This window comes from Lepus europaeus, chromosome 2 (assembly GCF_033115175.1).
Source record: "Lepus europaeus isolate LE1 chromosome 2, mLepTim1.pri, whole genome shotgun sequence".
Taxonomy (NCBI): domain Eukaryota; kingdom Metazoa; phylum Chordata; class Mammalia; order Lagomorpha; family Leporidae; genus Lepus; species Lepus europaeus.
The window spans coordinates 55,240,881-55,261,683 of NC_084828.1; the positions used below are offsets into that span (position 1 = coordinate 55,240,881).

At 38.5% G+C, this 20,803-nt stretch overlaps 1 protein-coding gene across 4 annotated transcripts in view; it reads left to right on the forward strand.

The window, feature by feature from the left end:
- Positions 1-20,803, forward strand: part of TFG (trafficking from ER to golgi regulator) — a 41,936-nt gene that overhangs the window by 13,448 nt on the left and 7,685 nt on the right. For 3 of the 4 annotated variants that reach the window (XM_062207152.1, XM_062207160.1, XM_062207169.1), the window contains exons 4-6: positions 11,828-11,974; positions 15,707-15,874; positions 18,901-19,041. In XM_062207152.1, the coding sequence (XP_062063136.1) occupies positions 11,828-11,974; positions 15,707-15,874; positions 18,901-19,041 (456 nt within the window). The remainder of the gene's footprint in view (positions 1-11,827; positions 11,975-15,706; positions 15,875-18,900; positions 19,042-20,803) is intronic. The other variant, XM_062207177.1, reaches the window with a different exon arrangement.

A 20,803-nucleotide genomic window follows, 5' to 3' on the forward strand; every position in this document is an offset into this window, starting at 1 on the left:
GGAAAGTCAAGGACCAAAAAATAGGTGGAACTAAAAACCAAGGCCAAAAGTACCTAAAACTCAGATGTAGGTGATCTTAGTGGTAATGGTATATTTTGTTTGCATAATCTAAGAACTTGCCATTTGACATTTGTGGGCTCGTCCTGTGAGGCCCATACTGTTGGGATGATATCATTCTTCAACAAGAAGCACTGGAGACAGTTTCGGTGAACATGTCCGTTTATTAGCAGTTAGGGACAAACTTTATAGGGCAGGCAAAGGGCAGTAGCTAGCTCAGAGTAGCAACACTAATTCTATAGGATGAAGCCTATACTGGAGTCTCTGTGCTTCTCCAGTCAGCTTGAAGGTCACATAGTCCATGTAGCCTTCCAGGTGGTCTTTTGGGTCTGGGCCACACCCGGGAGCTATTTACCTAGTTGACAGTTACAAGGCCCCTCAACTGGAGGTGGAGGTGGGGGAAATGTGGCTGGGACTCCTGTGCCTGCTATTAGGTCATTTGTGGGGGTCTCTGTGCTGAGCCCTGGACCAGGGTTTTTCCCAGGGTCCATTGTGTGCCCTTAACCTCTTAACCTCCTGCATGGTCTAGGCAGGCAGTCTCTCAGCCAGGCACAGGATCACCCTGAGTCACAACATGAATATATTCTGAAAAGACTATTGTACAAAGCACATTTCTCCCAAGACACAGGAAAAGTCAAGAAAACGATTCTTACACCATGGTTTGTCAGAGGTTTGGAAGTCTTCTTTGAGGATGTAAAACCATGGTCCTTATATGGGTTGATTTTAAATTTAAGCAATTGAAATATTTGGGGAACTTTCAAGCCCAGATATCACTATCAAAAAATAGCAGAAGCAGTGTAAAAATCTCTGGAGAGGTGTATTCTCAATTCAGGTCACATAGATTTTTCACTGACAAAATCTTTCGATGAACTTAAAGCTCAAAACTGTAAAACACATAGAATAGTTCAAGTAAGCAAGAAATAAGGCACAATTAGCAGGATTAAGATGTCTAAGAACTTCAGTTAATAGAAGTGATAGACTATAAAATGTGTCAATAGTTGATAAAGACACAGAGGGAATAAGAATATAAGAACATGGCACTATAAAAATAGATTTTATAAAGAAAACTTAAGGTAACTTAGGAATGAAAAATCTGATTGGAATTATATGCTAAGTAGATAGGTTAAGCAGACCTGGTTCTGCTCTTGATTGCAGTTTCCTGCTAACATACACCCTGGGAGGCAGCACGTGATGGGTTCCTGCCACCAGTATGGGAGGCCTGGATTGACTTCGTGCCTCTCAGCTTCTACCTGCTTCAGCACCTGTCTGTTCCTGGCATTTGGGAAATGAACCAGCGAATAGGAACTCTCTGTTCTTATGTCTGTCTATTCTCTGCCTTTTTAATAAATATATAAAATAAGAAAAAGTAGATTTGTGACAGGTAAAAACAGAATTAGAAAAGGAAGTCCAAAGGAATTAGAGAATAAAGCAAAAAAAAAAAAAAAATGAAAAAGAAGCTGAGAATAAGAAAGTCCAATATGTTTCCATAAAGAATTTGAAGAAGGAAAGAAGAGAGGAGTAGAAATATATTCAAAGGTCATGGTTAAAGGCAAGAATTACAAAAGGTATACATCCTTGAGGAGACACAGTTGTGAGCAGGATAAGTAAAAATAAATCTCCAGTAGACATACTGCCACGAGACTGGAAAATGTATAAAACAGATTATTTTAAAAGTAGCTAGAGAGGGTAGGACTTATTATCTGTGAAGCAGTTAGTCTCTTAGTAGACCTCATGGTAATGGTAAAAGCTAGAAGGTAGTAGAAGGTAGTAGAATCATCCATTCAAATGGTTAAGAAAAATAACTAGAAAAGTAGTATATTGTAGACCAACTAAAACTCAGGAATTAAGGGGAAATAACATTTCGAACAAAAACAATTTACCACTCACTGGTGGTTCTTAGAAGATTTTTTTTTTTTTTTTTGGTAAAGATTTCAACAGTTTGCACTCACACAGAAACACAAAGTGAAACGTACTGTTTGAGTACTAGTTATAGCATCAAATCACAATGTACAGCACATCAAGGACAGAGATCCCACATGAGGAGAAAGTGCACAGTGACTCCTGTTGTTGACCCAACAAATTGACACTCTAGTTTATGGCACCAGTAACCACCCTAGGCTCCCATCACGAGTTGCCAAGGCTATGGAGGCCTTCCAAGTTCGCCGACTCTGATCATATTTAGACAAGGTCATAGTCAAAGTGGAAGTTCTTTCCTCCCTTCAGAGAAAGGCACCTCCCTCTTTTTTTTTTTTTTTTTTTTTAAGGGAAAGGTTTTATTGGGGAACACCCAACTGACCGGAAAGCTGATTCCAGCCAAGACTGGGAGAAAAGTCACTCATCTTTTTTAGGTAGAGGGGTTTGTCTGTAGAGAAATTTTGAACAATTATACAGCATTAAGTGGGGAAGAGGAACGTCGGTACACACAGGTTGGGAGTAGAGCCATTGGTGGTAGAGTAGAGGTTATGATTACAAGGAAATGCGGCCCAAGTGCACTAGACAGGGTCTAGAACAAAGGACAGAGTCATTATTAGAGGAGCTAAGAAAGGTGCTGTTCTAAGCTACAATTAAGTTTTCTGATTGAGAGGCAAATAGAACCTGACAGAAGGGGCTTGATAATAATCTGTTGGGCTTTAGGCCTTGTAAGTTAAGAGGCCCAGACCTATCTCTTCACATGGGGTACATCCTAAAGGAGGTGTGAACCTCCTAGGGGAAGGCACTCTGTTGACTTTCATTACTTAGCTGGCCTGGGAGGAGAGCTGGCCAGGTCAAGGCAGGTGGCATCTCCAACAAGAAATTTACAGTTCTGCCTGCAATGTTGCTGACCCTACTTGCTTTTTACCAAGAAGAAAATAAAATCCTGAAAGTGGTGAAAGATGCAAGAAGCAATTGTGACAAATAAATTGGGTAACATGTAGATTTAAATGGGCATGTATTACAAAAAACAGTATATTGGGGAATAGGAAAAGTTGGGTCAAAAATACTGAGCCATAATTATATGTAAAACAGTATGGGACGATAGGAATCAAGTATTTTAAGGATTTGTTTTTGAGCAAGATTGCAATTAATTTTAGAATTTTTAAATTAAAGGTTGTTGAAACATTAGAAATAGCTGGTAGAGAGGGAAACAAGGAAAACAGGGGACCCATTCCTTAACTAGAAAATGGGAGGGGCCAGTGCTGTGGCACAGCAGGTTAAGGCCCTGACCTGAAGCGTCGGCATCCCATTTGGGCATCGGTTCTAGTCCCGGCTGTTCCTCTTCCGATCCAGCTCTCTGCTATGGCCTGGGCTAGCAGTAGAAGATGGCCCAAGTCCTTGGGCCCCTGTACCCACGTGGGAGACCTGGAAGAAGCTCCTGACTCCTGGCTTCAGATCGGCACAGCTCTGGCCATTGCAGCCATCTTGGGAGTGAACCAGCGGATGGAAGACCTCTCTCTCTGTCTCTACCTCTCTCTGTAACTCCGTCTTTCAAATTAATAAAAATAAATCTTTAAAAAAAAAAAAAAGAAAATGGAAAAGGACGAAAGGAGAGGGAAAGCTTGATAAACAGCACAAAATACTGATTGCCATAAGCAGAAACTGAACACATACACCATTTAAAAGACCGAATTTCTTACTGAAGGTAAAAATCAAGTTACATGCTGGTTTTAAGAGATACACTAGATTACTATGCAGAATTTGAAGGCAGAGGGCTAGAAAAAAGTTCATTGTGTAACAAGTTTTCTGTGATATGTCAAAAACTAACAGAAGAGAAATCTTAGAGGTCATATTCTCTGGGCTACTTAGAAACCATGGGACAACAAATATAACCCAAACTCCTGCTACTTCTGGTTACAAAGTACACTTTTAAATAACCCAAGTTGAAGAAGAAATCATAATGGGAATTAGAAATAGATAATGACTTGTACATAACAAAGTGCTTAAGAATATGCTAACCTGTATATGGAAGAATATTTATAGCTTTAAATACTTCGATTCATGAAATTAGGCTGAAAGTTTATGGGCTACGTATTCAGGTTTAAAAATAGACAGAATAAACCCATATGCTTTGAAGGAAATAATAAAAAGTAGAAGTCCTGGAATTGGTAGGATCAGCAGTTTTGGAAACGTGAGACCAAGATCACTCCTCATGTTTTACATTCATTGATCTTGCATAACTGCAAATAAAATGGAAACAAAACAATGATAATTTCTGTCAATAACTATTTTAACTGGAAAACTTAGGAGACATTGGCAATTTAATAGTTAAATTTAATTGTCAAAGTAGTTCAAGAAAAAGAAAACTTACATTAAACAAATTGAGTCAGTCATTCTTCCCAGTATGTAAAGAACAGATAATTCAGACTATTTCAAGGATAGGCAGGGAGGGAATATACACTAACTCATTTTATGGGGTTAATATAACCTTTTTAAAATTTTTTAAAAAGATTCATGTGTTTATTTGAAAGGCAGAGAGAGGTCTTCCATTCCATTGGTTCACTCCCCTAATGGCCAGAGTTGTGCCAATCCAAAGCCAGGAGCCAGGATTTTCCTCTGGGTTTCCCATGTGGGTGCAGGGGCCCAACATCTTGGGCCATCTGCTGCTGCTTTCCCAGGCCATAGCAGAGAGCTGGATTGGGAGTGGAGCAGCTGGAATTCAAACCCGTGCCCACATGGGATGTCAGCACTGCAGGCAGCAGCTTCACCCACTAAGCCTCAATGCCGGCCCCTGGGGTTAATATAATCTTTTTTTAAAGGTTTATTTTCCCAACGCCATTTGTCAAAGAGACTGGCCTTTGTGTAGGGATCAATTATTTGTCAAAATAATTTGTCATGTGTCAAAAATTGGTTGTAGATGTGTAGATTAATTTCTGGGGTGTCTGGTCTGTTCCATTGGTAGACATGTTTGATCTTGTGCCTGTAACAAGCTGTTTTGTTTACAGTTGCCCTATAGCACATCTTGATATCGGGTCTTGTGATGATTTGTTTTTGTTGTTTAGGATTGCTTTAGGTATTTGGGGTGTCTTGTGATTACATATGAATTTTAAGGACTTTTTTTTCCAAATGTAAGAAGAACGTCTTTGCTATTTTGATTGGGCCTCATTGAATTTGTAAATTGCTTTGGATAGTGTGGACATTTTGGTTATTAATATAATCAAATATATAATTAATATAATTATTAATATTAATTATTCCAATCTGTGAACATAAACGATTTTTCCATTTTTTTATGTCTTCTATTTCTTTCTTTAGTGTTTTGTAATTTTCATGATAGCAGTCTTTCACATCTTTGGTTAAATTTATTACAAAGTCATTAAATACTTTTGTGTCTCTTGTGAATGTGTCTCTTGTGTCTCGTATAAGTTCTTTATCAGTCATGGCATCGTCTGTATATACTGAGACTATTGGTTTTTGTGGGTTGATTTTATATCCTGCAACTTTGCCAGACTTTCTTAGGAGTTCAAGTAGTCTCTTACTGGAGTCTTTTGTGTCCCTATGTTTAGGATCATATCATCTTCAAACAGGGATGGTTTGACTTCATCCTTTTCTGTTTCTATCCCTTTGATTTATTTTCCTTGTCTAATGACTCTGGCTAAAGGTTTCAGAACTCTAATGATTAGCAATGGTGGGAATGGTCAGCCTTTTTTGGTTCCAGATCTTAGTGCAGATGCTTCCCGTTTTCCCCCATCCCATGATGCTGGCTGTGGGTTTGTCATATATTGCCTTGATTATGTTAAGGAATGTTCCTTATATTCACTATTTGCTTAAGGTTTTTGTCATGAAAGGATGTTGTATTTTATCAGATGTTTTCTTTGCATCTATTGAAGATAAGCATATGGTTTTGATTCTAAAGTTTGTTAGTGTGATGTATCATGTTTATTGAGTTGTGTATGTTGAACAATCCCTGCATATCAGGGATAAATCTCACTTGGTCCAGGTGAATGATCTTTCTGATGTGTTGTTGGATTCGATTAACTAGTATTTTGTTGAGGATTTTTGCATCTCTGTTCATCAGTGTTCATTTGTGTTCATTATTGTGTCTTTTTATTGTTTTGGAATTAAGGTGATGCTGGCCTACTCATAGAAGGACTTTGGGAGGATTTCTTCCCTTTCTTGTTTTGAATAGTTTGAGAAGAATTGGGATTAGTTCTTCAAAGTTTGGTAGAATTCAGCAGTGAAGCCATCTGTCTGGTCCTGGGCTTTTCTTTCTTGGCAAGTCTTTATTATTGATTGAATCTCTGTCTTGGTTATTTCTTTATTTAGGTTTTCTGTGTCATCATGAGTCAATTTTGGTAGATTCTATGTGTTCAGAAATCATTCTGTTTCTTCTAGATTTTCCAGTTTGTTGGTGTATAGCTGTTTGAGGTAATTCCTGATGATTCTTTTTATTTCTGTAGTATCTGTTGTTACATTTCCTTTTTTATCTCTGATTTTATTCATTTGGGTCTTTCTTTTTTTTCATTTTTTGTCAGTTGGCCTATCCATATCAATTTTGTTTATTCAAAATAACAAGATCTCCATTTTACTAATCTTTTGTATTTTTTTGTTTCAGCTTTGTTTCTCCCTGGTTTTAATTTTTCTTTCCTCTTACTAGTTTTGGGTTTGGCTTGTTATTGTTTTCTGGGTCCTTGAAATGTATTGTTAGATTATTATTTGATGCCTTTCCAATTTCTTGATGTAGGCACTAATTGCTATAAACTGCCCCCTTAGTACTACTTTTGCTGTGTACAAACCGTAAGGGATATATTGTGTTGTCATCTTAATTCATTTCTAGTTTTTTTTTTAATTTTCCTTTTGATTTCTTCTATGACCCACTGTTCACTGAGGAGCAAATTGTTCAGTCTAAATGTGTTTGCATATTTTGTAGAGTTTCTTAAGTTGTTAATTTCCAGCTCCATGCCATTGTGGTCAGAAAATACACATTATATGATTTCATTTTTTTTTTTTATTTGTTGAGGCTTGTTTTATGACCTAGCATGTGATCTAACCTATAGAAAGTTCCGTGCAGTGATGGAAAGAATGTGTATTGCAGAGCTGTGGGATGAAATGTTCTGTAGATATTGGTTAGGTCCATTTGGTCCGCAATATAGATTAGTTCTGTTGTTTCTTTGTTGGTTTTTTTTTTTTTGTCTAGTTGATCTGTCCATTGATGAAGTCCCCCATGGTTATTGTATTAAAGTCTCCCTGTAGTTTCATTAATACTGCTTTAAAATAGCCAAGTGCCATTGTAATGACTACATAAACATTTATATAGTCACATCTTCCTGTTGAGTTGATTCTTCACATAATGCCCTTCTTTGTCTCTTTTAACAGTTTTTATGTTAGTCTATGTTGTCTATTAGGATGGCTACTCCTGCTTATTTTTTGCTTTGTTTTCATTGAATGTCTTTTTTTCATCCTTTCACTTTCAATCTATGTGTATCTTTGTTGGTGAGATGTCTTTCGTGTAGGCGGCAAATAGAATCTTCTTTTTTAATCCATTCATCCAGTCTGTATCTTTTAATTAGGAAATTTTGGCCATTTACATTCCAGGATATTATTAATAAGTAATGACCTGGTCCTGCCATTTTCCCATAAATATTACTGTTATTTGTTTTGGATTTTTTTTGTACTTTTCCTAGATTTTCTTCTTTTAACATCTTTCATGATGCTGACTGTCTTTCTCTGTTGCTGTGGGTAGCACATTAAATATCATTTGCAAGGATGAATGAGTGGTAACAATTTATTTCAATTTCTGAATTTCTGTTTGTTTTGGAAGGTCTTTATTTCACCTTCATTTATAAATGAGAGCTTTGCAGGGTACAATATTCTGGGTTGACACTTTTTCTTCTAGAACTTGGACTATGTCTGTCCATTCTCTCCTAGCCTGTATGGTTTCTGATGAGAAATCAGTTGTCAATCTGATTGGGGATCTTTGAAGGTTATCTGGCATTTCTCTCATGCATATTTAGGATATTTTCTTTCTTTTTTTTTTTTTAAGATTTATTTCATTGAAAGAGAGTTATGGCCGGCGTCGCAGCTCAATAGGCTAATCCTCCGCCTGTGGCGCTGGCACCCTGGGTTTTAGTCCTGGTTGGGGCACCAGATTCTGCCCCGGTTGCTCCTCTTCTAGTCCAGCTCTCTGCTGTGGCTTGGGAGTGCAGTGGAGGTTGGCCCAAATGCTTGGGCCCTGCACCCGCATGGGAGACTAGGAGAAGCACTTGACTCCTGGCTTTGGATCAGTGTGGTGTGCCGGCCGCAGCGGCCATTGGAGGGTGAACCAATGGCAAAGGAAGACCTTTCTCTCTGTCTCTCTCTCTCACTGTCCACTCTGCCTGTAAAAAAAAAAAAAAAAAAAAGTGAGTTACACAGAGAGAAAAGGAGAGGCAGAGAGAGAGAGAGAGAGAGAGAGAGAGAGAGAGAGAGGTCTTCCATCCACTGATTCACTCCCCAAGTGGCTGCAATGGCTGGAGCTGCGCCAGTCTGAAGCCAGGAGCTTCTTCAGCGTCCCCACGTGGTTGCAGGGGCCCAAGGACTTGGGGCATCTTCTGCTTTCCCAGGCCATAGCTGAGAGCTGGATCGGAAGTGGAGCAGCTAGGACTCGAACTGGTGCCCATTTGGGATGCTGGCACTGCAGACAGCGCCTTAATCTGTTATACCACAGTGCTGGCCCCAGGATCTTTTCTTTTACTTTTGAAATTTTACTATCGTGTGTCATAGTGAAGATCTTTTCTGATTGTGTCTGTTAGCAGTTCTATGTGTTTACTGTACCTCCATGTCCCTTTCTTCAAATTATGGATGTTTTCTTCTATTGTCTTTTTTTTTTAAGATTTATTTATTTATTTGAAAGTCAGAGTTACACAGGGAGAGGAGAGGCAGAGAAAAAGAGGTCTTCCATCCACTGGTTTACTCCCCAATTGGCCACAGTGGCTGGAACTGTGCTGATCTGAAGCCAGGAACCAGGATCCTCTTCTGGGTCTCCCACATAGGTGCCGGGGCCCAAGAACTTGGGCCATCTTCTACTGCTAGTCCAGGCCATAGCAGAGAGCTGGATTGGAAGTGGAGCAGCCAGGTCTTGAACTGGCACCCATATGGGATGCTGGCACTTCAGGCCAGGGCATTAACCCACTACACCATAGCGCCGGCTCCTTTTCTATTGTCTTTTCATCTATTCTTATTTTCCATACCTTCAGGAACTCTTAACACACATATGTACAGCTTTCCACTTTATATTTTTTATTTGATATATTGAATTCTTCATTTCCCAAAATTTCAGTTTGATTTCTCTTCGATATCTCTTATCTCATGACAGAATTTCTCATCTATGTCATGTATGGATTTTTTTTATGTAATTTCTTCTCTGTGCTTTTAGTAATCTTATGATCATTCTTTTGAATTGTGTTTCAGGTATTTCATCAGTCTCTCTGTTTCAGGTATTTCATCAGTCTCTCTCTCTCTCTCTTTTTTTTTTTTTTTTTTTTTGGACAGGCAGAGTTAGACAGTAAGAGAGAGAGACAGAGAGAAAGGTCTTCCTTCCGTTGGTTCACCCCCCAAATGGCTGCTATGGCTGGTGCGCTGCGCCAATCCGAAGCCTGGAGCCAGGTGCTTCCTCCTGGTCTCCCATGCGGGTGCAGGGCCCAAGGATTTGGGCCATCCTCCACTGCCTTCCCGGGCCACAGCAGAGAGCTGGACTGGAAGAGGAGCAACTGGATAGAACTGGTGCCCCAACTGGGACTAGAACCCAGAGTACCAGCAACCTCAGGCGGAGGATTACCCTAGTGAGCCGCGGTGCCAGCCTCATTACTCTCTTTGTTGTCACATTCTAATGTTGAAGTTTTGTTGTTTTCTTTTGGGGAGCCATATTGTCATCTTTGGTCATGTTTCTTATGTTTCCTTTTTTTTTTTTTTTTTGATATATGTGGAAACACTTGTTGGCTTTCTCCCGTGGGCTTTTATCTTTGAAATATCCCTCTATGGCTTAGGGGAGTGTATGCTTCCTGGGATATCCAGAGGTGTGTGCTCAGTGGGCTGGAGAGCTCTGGCCAGTGTTTGCAGATAGGGCAGAAGTCCAGAGTGACACCCTAGTTGGGTGTGGCAGATATCCTTTGTTTTCAGGAGTGGGGAGGGTATGATTACTTCCCCTGGCGTGATCATAGCCTCACAGCTTCTTTGTCAGGGTGAACCCAGTGCCCACAGTGAGCGCACAGTGGTATGCATCTCACCCACACAGGCACATGAACTGTACAAAGGATCTGTGTGCTCCTTAGTATGAGCACAGAACGTTCTACAATGACCCCCCACAGCATACAGGGAACTCTGAGCTTCTGAAGTCAGATGAAGTGCTTGCCCAGAGACCCAGCGTGCCCCATCTCACCATAATAGAATTCCCACAGTGATAGTGCACAGGGCTCCCCCAGTCATAGGGTGTAGTCTCAGCCCTGCGAGACTCGGCTACAAGGAGAGCTGCAGCATTCCAGCAGCTAGCTGCCTACCTGATAGTAGTTGATTGGTGTTCCACTTTGGCAAGTTGAGTCACAGCACCTTGATAGAGTAAGGGTAGAGGATTCCTCACAGGCCTACATGGGTGCCCAGCCCCCTGCCAACCCTCTAGGCCAGACTCAGTCAGTGGAGACCATGGATTTATTCTTATTAAAATCACCCAGTAACGTGTGGCCACAGCAGTCTCTACTCACTTTATTAAGATGGCGTTTCCCCATTGTAGTTGCCCAGCTCCTTTGTGATAGAGAGGAAGAAAGCAACATACTCTTAGAGCATGGGGTTAAATGGGCACTGTATACCCTGCTAATGCTTCAGGCTAGACTCAAAGTCAGCAGTGACTGTGAAGTTCTTCCTCAGGCACTATCAGCAGTTCAAGAAGATTGTGTCGTCTCCAGTCCCAGGCTTTGGGAGGGACCAGCAGTGTCCCCTTGCTGCTGCATAATTGTACTGTACCTGCTGCTCCACAGCATCTATTCTTTCTATAGAATTTCCATGACAGACATTTCAGATTATCCCCTGTGAATGCAGTTCCTCCCCTTTTCTTCTCTTATCTTCCTGGGTCAAAATGAGCATGTCTTTTCCCTACTCAGCCATCTTGGATCTCCTTCTACAGTGATGATTATTAAGTTTATCTTATGTGCTTTAAATATGTTATTGAAGTTGTAAAGTTATCTTCATATTAATAAAAATAGTTCTGGAAGGGGTAATTGAAAATTTTAATTGGGTATAATGTGAAGCTTTGTGGTTCTAATAAGTAATAGCAGATCATAGATCATAATGAAAATCTAAACAAATTATATTTGTAGTTCTTACAAATTGTAGTTCTTACAAGTTGATGTAAGAATTTGTCACACCTGCAGTTGAACAAAGTTGGGTTGATTGACTTACTGCAGTAAGGAACAGTGAACACCATGGGAAACAGTAGCGTGTCTCAGTAAGATGTTAGAAGCAATCTTTTATAGTGCATCAGCTTGCATTATGTGATTTTGTATCAGGTTCAAGAAAATGTTGTTTGCTGTGGGTTTTAGTGTATTATATTGTAATGGAATTTTTCTATGCCTTTTTGCCAATAAGGTCATAGGTGGGTCTGACATCAAGACAGACTGATGAATGTTTATTTTCTTAGAAATGTAAGCTATTAGTAATGAGGGTCTTTTCCTTTAAAGAATTATTCTAGTGACATCAGTAGGTATCTTTAATTTTGTTTCACTTTTTAAAGGAATTGTACTTATTTTTCCTTATTGCATGTTATTCTATTGTTACACTTTTTCAGGAACATCTACTAATTTCCACCAAACTAATGCTTTTATTTCAGTTAATGGTCAGCCCAGACCCCTTGAATCAAGTCAGGTGAAATACCTCCGTCGAGAACTGATAGAGCTTCGAAATAAAGTAAATCGCTTATTGGATAGCTTGGAGCCACCTGGAGAGCCAGGACCTTCCACCAGTATTCCTGAAAATGGTAAACCATGAATCATCTTAAATTTGATTTATTGTTATATCTTTTCTTGCAGACCTTTTTAAATTTGCTTTTTTTAAGCCCTTTACTAGGAGTAGGGTGGCATCCTCAGTGTCACTCTTGTTTCTGCCTCTGTGGTAGTGTTCATCATCTATGTCTGTGTTCTCAAACTTGGCCAACTGTTCATCAGGCTTACTGGAGGTTTCATTATACCAGTTTCTTCATCTCATCACAGACCTATTGGAGGATAGGGCTTGGAAATCCCATCTTACCGAGTGCTGTTTGAGTCTTCTAAAACTAGTCTTACACTAGTTTCGTAATATCTATCAGTTTTCAAACCTCTTTAACTCATTGAACGCTTTCCGGTGTAATAAGTGATTAATCTTAGAAATTGAAAATTATTTCATGAAGTATATTAAGTAGGTTCAAGTAAAAAAAATAGTGTATTAAAAGCATATAACACTTATTTTAAGCACAATTTTTAATATAAAAAAACTGAATTTTTGCTTTCATTTTATACATGATATGTACTATTTATGTTAAGATAAAGATTATTAACAAATGGAATGGTCATATTTTTGGAAATTTATATAGTATGGCTTGAAAGTGTGTGTATATATATATATATATATGTATTTTTAATTTATTTGACAGGTAGAGTAATAGAAAGACAGAGAGAAAGGTCTTCCCTTGGTTCACTCCCCAAATGGCTGCGCCGATCTGAAGCCAGGAGCCAGGTGCTTCTTCCTGGTCTCCCATGTGGGTGCAGAAGTCCAAGCACCTGGGCCATCCTCCAGTGCCCTCCCGGGCCACAGCAAAGAGCTGGACTGGATGAGGAGCAGCCAGGACTAGAACCCAGCACCGATATGGGATGCCAGTGCCGCAAGGTGGAGGATTAACCAAGTGATTCATGGCAACGGCCCCTTGAAAGTAGATTTTTAAAAACTACTTTTCTTAATTTTTAAGATTCTTAAATGTCATACTTTGAAAAGCTTGATTTTTTTACATAGTTCTTGTTTGCTTATAACTTTATGTAACACTTTCCATATTATGAATTTTTAAAAACAAAGTCAGGATGAATGTTAAAGGGCTTTATGGAGATGATTTTTTTATGAAAAAGTGGCACCTGTAATCCCTTGCAACCTTTAGGTTCTGAGATACTCTATTTTTGGCTCCTAAGTAATTTTGGAGCCATGGTTTTTTTTCTTTAGTTACAGCTTATTAAGAGGCAGATTCCATAATTTCCCTCTTTCTTTCTTCTTCCAGCCATATGGAATTTGTGTTAATTGCTCCAAAAGTATTTGGTGAGAATATTTTGTAGTTCTACCTATTTTATAATATATTGGAGATTTGCTGGAATAATATAAAGAAATCTTCTTGGACATTTTATGATGAAACTTATGGTCAGACATTACATATTCTGAAACCCACCTACAAACAAAAAGGACCAATTTTAAAGAATCTGATGAAAAATGTAGACCATTTTTCAAGAATTCAGTTTTTTTTTTTTTTTCTTTTTTAATATTTGACAGAGTTATAGACAGAGACAGAGACAGAGAGAAAGGTCTTCCTTCTGTTGGTTCACCCCCCAAATGGCTGCTATGGCTGGTGCGCTGCGCCAATCCAGAGCCAGGAGCCAGGTGCTTCTTCCTGGTCTCCTACATGGGGCAGGGCCCAAGCACTTGGGCCATTCTCCACCGCACTCCCAGGCCACAGCAGAGAGCTGGACTGGAAGAGGAGCAACTGGGACTAGAACCCGGTGCCCATATGGGATGCCGGCACTGCAGGCAGAGGATTAACCAAGTGAGCCACGGTGCCAGCCCCAAGAATTCATAGGTTCTAACACAACATTTGCATGTAATTTTTGAGAGTTATGTGCTTGTGATGTAGCCTTGGAATTAGAAGAAGGAAGTTGATGAGAAAGATAGCTTGAAGATATACTGTAAAGTGGTGCTTATAGTATTTTGTTCTCCCCTGAGAAATTTAGGAAATATTGGGATACCCTGGAAAACCAAGTTAGGAATGAATGGATGTGTGTATTGGGAGGGCTTATATTTCACTTAGTTTTTTGTTTTATTATTTTTGCAATATTTCTTTATTTGAAAGTCAGTAGAGAGAGAGAGGGTGAGGCAGAGGCCTTCCATCTGCTGGTTCACTCCCCAGATAGCTGCAATGGTCAGGACAGAGCCAGGCTAAAGAGTTTCCCACATGGGTGCAGGGGCCCAAACACTTGGGCCATCTTCTGCTGCTTTTCTCAGTGTGGATCGAAAGGTCGAGCAACCAGGAGGACACAAACTGTTGTCCATAAGGGATGCCTGCGTTGCATGCGGCAGCTTCACTCACTTTGCTGCAATGCTGGCCCTGTGGTTTTTTTTGACCAGAGAAGTTTTGTACTGATTCCAGGGGTCCCATCCATCTATCTAACAACTGATGGTCATTTACCTGATAACAGAACACAATTGATAATCATCACTGTTAATTGAGTAAATAGCCACTTTTTTTGTATACATGTTTGTTTTCTTTTGATAACTTTTTTTTGTATTCCTGTTGATAAAACGGAGGTTGTTCTTGAATCCCTTTTTTTCACAAGGTAATAGTATAATTGCCTGTTGAATAACTTAGTATACTTAGAAGAAATGTAAGTTTAAATTAACCTGCCCATAATATTAAACATTTTATTTTTGCTTTAAAAAAGTATTTTTAAATGGAGAAATATAAGCATGTATATATAAGTATACATAATGTGAGTGTTATAGTGAATCCCATGAACTCACATCCAACTTCAGCCATTATTAAGTTATTGTCATGTCATATATCCTCCCAGTTTCTCCACCCTTCACATATTATTCGGAAACAGATCTCAAACATGCATCATTTTTATCGGTATGTTTTTTAATAAGTAATTTAATAAGTAATAAATACTTAAAAGTATTAGACATGAATTCTGTTGGACTTGATTTCTATATAATTTTTTTAAAAGATTTATCTTATTTATTTGAAAGACAGAGTGACAGAGAGGTAGAGACAGAGAAAGAGGTCTTCCTTCTGCTGGTTCACTCCCCAGATGGCCACAATGGCCGGAGCTGTGCTGATCCGAAGCCAGGAGCCAGGAGCCTCCTGCGGGTCTCCCATGTGGGTGCAGGGGACCCAGGACTTGGGCTATTTTCCACTGCCTTCCCAGGCCACAGCAGAGAGCCAGACTGGAAGAGGAGCAGCCAGGACCAGAACCAGTGCCCATTTGGGATGCTGGTGCTTCAGGTGTTAGCCCACTGCACCACAGTGCTGGCCCTGATTTCTATGTAATTTAATAGTGGGCCAATACATAGGAGAAATCATAAAAGTTGAGAATATAGTTTTAGCTATACATCTTATTCTTTTACAAAATAAAGCATTAATTCCTATAACTGATCTTTCCTGAGTGCCCATTATGTATCTGATAAAGGATGGGATATATAAGACATAGGACTCTATAAAAAGGTAAAATGTTTTTATTTGTTAAGGAACTTGTAATAATTCATAGGGAAGGACATAGATTTTTCTTTTATTTTAAGGGTAAAAATATAAACATATAAAGAGAGACAAATTATACATAATCCTATATTCAGATATCTAAACAATATTCATGCAAAATGTATTTATTTCCCTGTCTCTTTTTTGTTTGTTTGTTTTTTAACTTTATTGAATGTAGATCAAGAGGATACAAGTTTATTGTTTATTCTTGTGTTGTTCTTATAGATACTGTGGATGGTAGGGAAGAAAAACCTACTGCTTCTGATTCTTCTGGAAAACAGTCTACTCAGGTTATGGCAGCAAGTATGTCAGCTTTTGACCCTTTGAAAAACCAAGATGAAATCAATAAAAATGTTATGTCAGCATTTGGCTTAACAGATGATCAGGTTTCAGGTACGTAATACCTGCATCCCTCCCATATTTCCATTTCTTCCTGCTTTTCTCCCTTTCCTTCTTTAATAGATGAATAACTTGCATATGGTTAAGTGAACAAATCATTAAGAATTCAGTCCAATAAATTTTGACAGTTGTATACACCTGTGTGAAATACCAAACAGATCAAGGTGCAAATGATTTCCAGTACTCCAGAAAGCTTTTTTGTACCTTTACCCAATTCAGTAGCATTCTCCCCTTTAAAGAAAAATCACTATTTGAGCCAAATAAACTTTACTGAAGGTAAAATTTGAAGAATTGTTTTCTAAAAAAATTTGAACTATGTTGTGATTTTATTTCACATTTGTTGCATGGCAGTTTAATTATCTCTTCTGACCTGACATTCAAGAAATTAAAAGTTAAACATAGATTTCTTGTTAACTTGCTTTACTGGGTATGTTAGCTTTGTGTTACCATAATTAGATACCTGTGTAAGAACTTGAATAGAGAGACAAAGTTTATTTAGCTATTGTTTTGGAGGTTCAAGGGCATGATGTCTGCATGGGCTTAGTTCTCAACAGAGGCCCCAGCTGTAGTTACAGAATGGTAGAGCTTGGTGTGTAGAAAAGCCTGCATCACAAAACTGGAATTCAGAGAGAGACTGGATCCCATGGTCCTTTACATGGTCTTTGGACTAGCTATCAAGTCTTACCTTCCAAATGTTCCAGCACTTCACAGTTACTACCCTGGGGAACATGCTCTTCGTTATTGGACATTTGGGAGAACGCTCAAACCATAGTGGTGTAGAAAGTGCTATTATATGAATTAGTGTTTAACCTTAAAAAAACACCTGTGCTGGGGTTTGTACTTTATTTTTTGGCCATCATGTCTTCATTTTTCTGCTTCTTTGTCTCTTTGGGGATTCTAATTTATACAGAAAGAGCTTGATATTGTCTCCTGGCTCTCTGAGGTTTACATTTCTTCAGTCTTTTTTTTCTCTGTGTTCTTTAGATTGAATGATTTCTATTGAACTTTCTTCAAGGTTGCTGATTATCTGTGCTATTTCCAATTTTTTTATTTCAGTTGTGCTTTTCATCTCTAGATATTTTTTATAGTTTCTATTTTTTTCTGTTAGTTTCTGCTTTTCTGTTGAAATTTGTTAACTTACGTTCATTAAGATTGTATTTTCCTTTAATTCTTTGAATATATTTTTAATTCTTTTTTTTTTTTTTAAAGGATTATTTTATTTATATGAAAGGCAATCTTCCATCCTCTGGTTCCTTCCCCAAATAATTGCGATGGTCTAAGCTGGGCCAGACTGAAGCCAGGAGCCAGGAATTCCATTCAGGTCTCCCTCTTGGGTACAGGGCATCCAAGTGCTTGGGCCATCTTCTGCAGCTTTCCCAGGAACACTAGCAAGGACCTGGATTGGAAGAGGAGCAGCTGGGACTTGAACCAGCTCTTTGATATGAGATCTGGCATCTTAGATGGCAGCTTAACTGTTGCACCACAGTGCTTACCCTGTTTAATTCTGTAAAATATCCATAATAGCTGCTTTGAAATGTTTACCTGCAGTATTCAATATCTGGCCCACTGGGAATCAGTTTCTATTGACTGCTTAATATTCCTCCCCCACCCTTGCTATGGTTGTTTTTTCCTGTGTCTTTGTCTTACTTTTTGGTTGTAAACCCTACATTGTGTTTAATATGTTGAAGTAACTTGTGATTCTTTATGTTCTCTTAAAAGACATTTTTCTTTTCTAGCTCTAGCAGGGAGTTAATTTCTATGGGTGCAGACTATTCTCTCTTTTCTTCCCATGGGGCTCAATCCAGCTGTAGGTACTGCTTTCTTCTGAGCTTTCTGGGATGTCCCCAACCCTATCCATCTGCTGTTTCACTCCCCAAATGGCAGCAAAGACTAAGGCTGGGTCAGGCTGAAGTCAGAATCCAGGAGCTTCCTCTGGGTCTCCCATGTGGGTGGTGCAGCTTCCAGGCCATTAGCGTGGAGCTGGATTGGAAGTGGAGCAGCTGGGACTTGAACCGTCACCCCCATGGGATGTTGGTGTCACAAGTAGTGGCTTAACCTGCTATGTCACAGTGCTATGGTTATTAATTTGGAAGAATTTTTTTGTAAGTTACAGTGCTAGACCTCGTGAGGCAGACAGAATCAAGAAACAGGTATCTGACTAAAAGAACTCATAGCTTAAGAAGGAAGATGGGAGATGTTCAGAAATGTAAAGTAGAAATTGGATTATAATAGAAAGTAAACTACATTGAAGCTCAGTAATGGAAGGAAAGTATTTGTGAATCAAGAAAGCTTACTAGAAGTATGTAATTAAAAGTGGGTTTTAAAGAATTGCATATTTGAATATGGAATGTTGTATTTAAATATGAGTGAATTCTTCAGAGAGTTCCTGGAAGATATGAAAAAAACTAGATTTCAGACCTTTTTGCGTCAACATAAACTTTTAACTCCATTTTCCTTTAATTTTTGAAGTAACCTCATATAAGGAACAAAGTAGAGGTGATAAACAAACCAAAATATTAGATATATTGTAGAAATAAGGAATAGGTCTGTTTAGCAGAAGGAGGTAACATGAGAATTGTGAGAAGTGTTTGGATCCTTGAATCCTGAACTCTAGAGGACTGGATTTAATTTATGGGCAGGGGAGACTCATTGAAGAATGAAGTGATGTCTTTGGTTCATCTACAAAATAGCTGCCATGAGGCTACAGAAACTGGTATTGCAGACATGGGTTTTATTTTTGCAGATAGAGGTTAGGATTTAGGAATATAGCACTCTAGTTTATAGAGAAGGATTTCCAGTTGTAGATTTTGCTTCTTAAGACTGGAGCAAAGGAAAATATCAAGTACATGCAGTTAATGTAAAATGTTGCATTTATGGTGATATTCTACTATTATATGTAAATATATATATTATATTATTTTTGTATTTATTTATTTTGTCTCTCTTAACCAAACTTAGTAATTGAGCTTGCTGGGCAAAGACCTTAAATGGGGTACTAAACTGACTTCATGACTATCCAGGGCCACCAAGTGCTCCTGCAGAAGATCGATCAGGCACTCCTGACAGCATTGCCTCCTCCTCCTCAGCAGCTCATCCACCAGGAGTTCAGCCGCAGCAGCCACCGTACACAGGAGCTCAGACACAAGCAGGTCAGATTGAAGGTAAAATAGTTACATACGCAGAAATGTTTATCGGAGCATTGGTGGGTGGCAAACAGCTTACATATGCAGTTACACTGTGAACACAGCTGTGAAGAACTTCGATTTACTGAGTTGGCATGATTTGTTGTTAAAAAAGATATAATTTCTTTTTGATTATGGAAGAGAAAACAAAACAAAAATTACAAAACATTTATATAATTACAGAATGGAAGATTAAGAAGGAATCATACCAGTCACTAGCTAGTGGTGACCTTGGTGAAGAAAGTGAAATTCAGAAGGGGGACTTTACATTTTATTTTGCATAATATTTACATGTTACTGTATTTCCCTCTTTGTCCCTTCAGCATCTCTGCATTATTTTTGTAATTTAAAAGGATGTTAAGAGTAGAAGTGTAAATGTCTTTAAGTATACTCTTTTTGGAAAGCCTTTTCATGTTTTTATCCAGTTAGCAAAATGACTTTAATAGAAAAAAAAGTAATATTTTTAAGCCAAATTGCTCTAAAATAGTGTATGTTGGATTAACAGGTTGGGGTCTCGGTTTTGATCATCTGTCACAATAAAATGTGAAAACTGGACTAAACCACTGGTTTTAAAAGGATATTTTTAGTCCTGAGTGAAATGTAACTTGGAAGCTCAGAATTTAAAATGAATGAAGGGGTCATTGTTGCGGTTGAAGAGGATTCAGAGGCCACAAGCCCAGAGTAGGCCCCTAAGGTCCCACAGTGAAAACTGTGAGGCACTGCAGAGCATGGCAAATGTCAGTGCTGAATACTTACTTTAGGGTACCTTCCAGATGCCAGAACACTATTTTGATGAATTGCCCACGGACCCTTAAAAACACATGCCACTTCGAATCAATCACCAGGTAATGCTCCCAAGTATTTGTATAAGGGGTCAGGTGGTGGCATGGTAAGTTTTCAGCACCAGAAGCAAGTGATTGAGGTTATCAGTAACATTAAAAACCAAACCAAACCAAACCAAACCTAAAATGAATTGGCTGCTTTGGGAATAGAATCTTGTCCTGTGGTGATACTTTCAGAGCTGTTCATTGAACAAATACTAGTCATTAAACACTAGCAGGTGGCGTTTCACTTACAAATCAGTGCTCTGGGAAGAATTTTCAATCGCTTGCTTATGGCTTTTTTAATCAACTCAGTTACAGTCTTCCTCTGCAACAAAATGCAACTGTCGAAACTAGAACAACAAAGCAGAACTGTAGCAGGTGGGGATGAATGAAACAGGGAAGCAAAAGCAGAGTTTGGATACAAGGAGAGTTTAATACTAACTCAGGTGAACTAAAACTGTTTAAAAACAGTACTGCTTTAATTCAGTTTATATCATTGTAGAATGCAGTTGGAAGGGTTAAAAATAAGGTTTGCTGTTCACTGATAGAGAAGTAAGATTTAGGACTCCACTGGCAGTATCTCAGATTATGAGAGGTTGGTTTTAATTGAGTATTTTCAAATAGGTAAAAATTGTAAAATGAAAGTTTATATAGTAAAAATTCTCATCAAATTAACACCATTTGATAGTCATTGAATTTGTTTAGAGTGCATCAATAGTTTGCCTTGCTACAACTGTTACTTTTAGGTTACATTAAAACATACAATATAAAAGTTAGCTATGTGACATCAAAAGATTAATAGCTGATTTAATTCTAAATCAGGCTTCTAAAAGAGTTAAATGGGTGCTATGTGTAGTTTAAAATTTTCTCTTAGCTACATTAAAGTGTTTAAAAAGTTAATTTTAATTAGGTTTTAT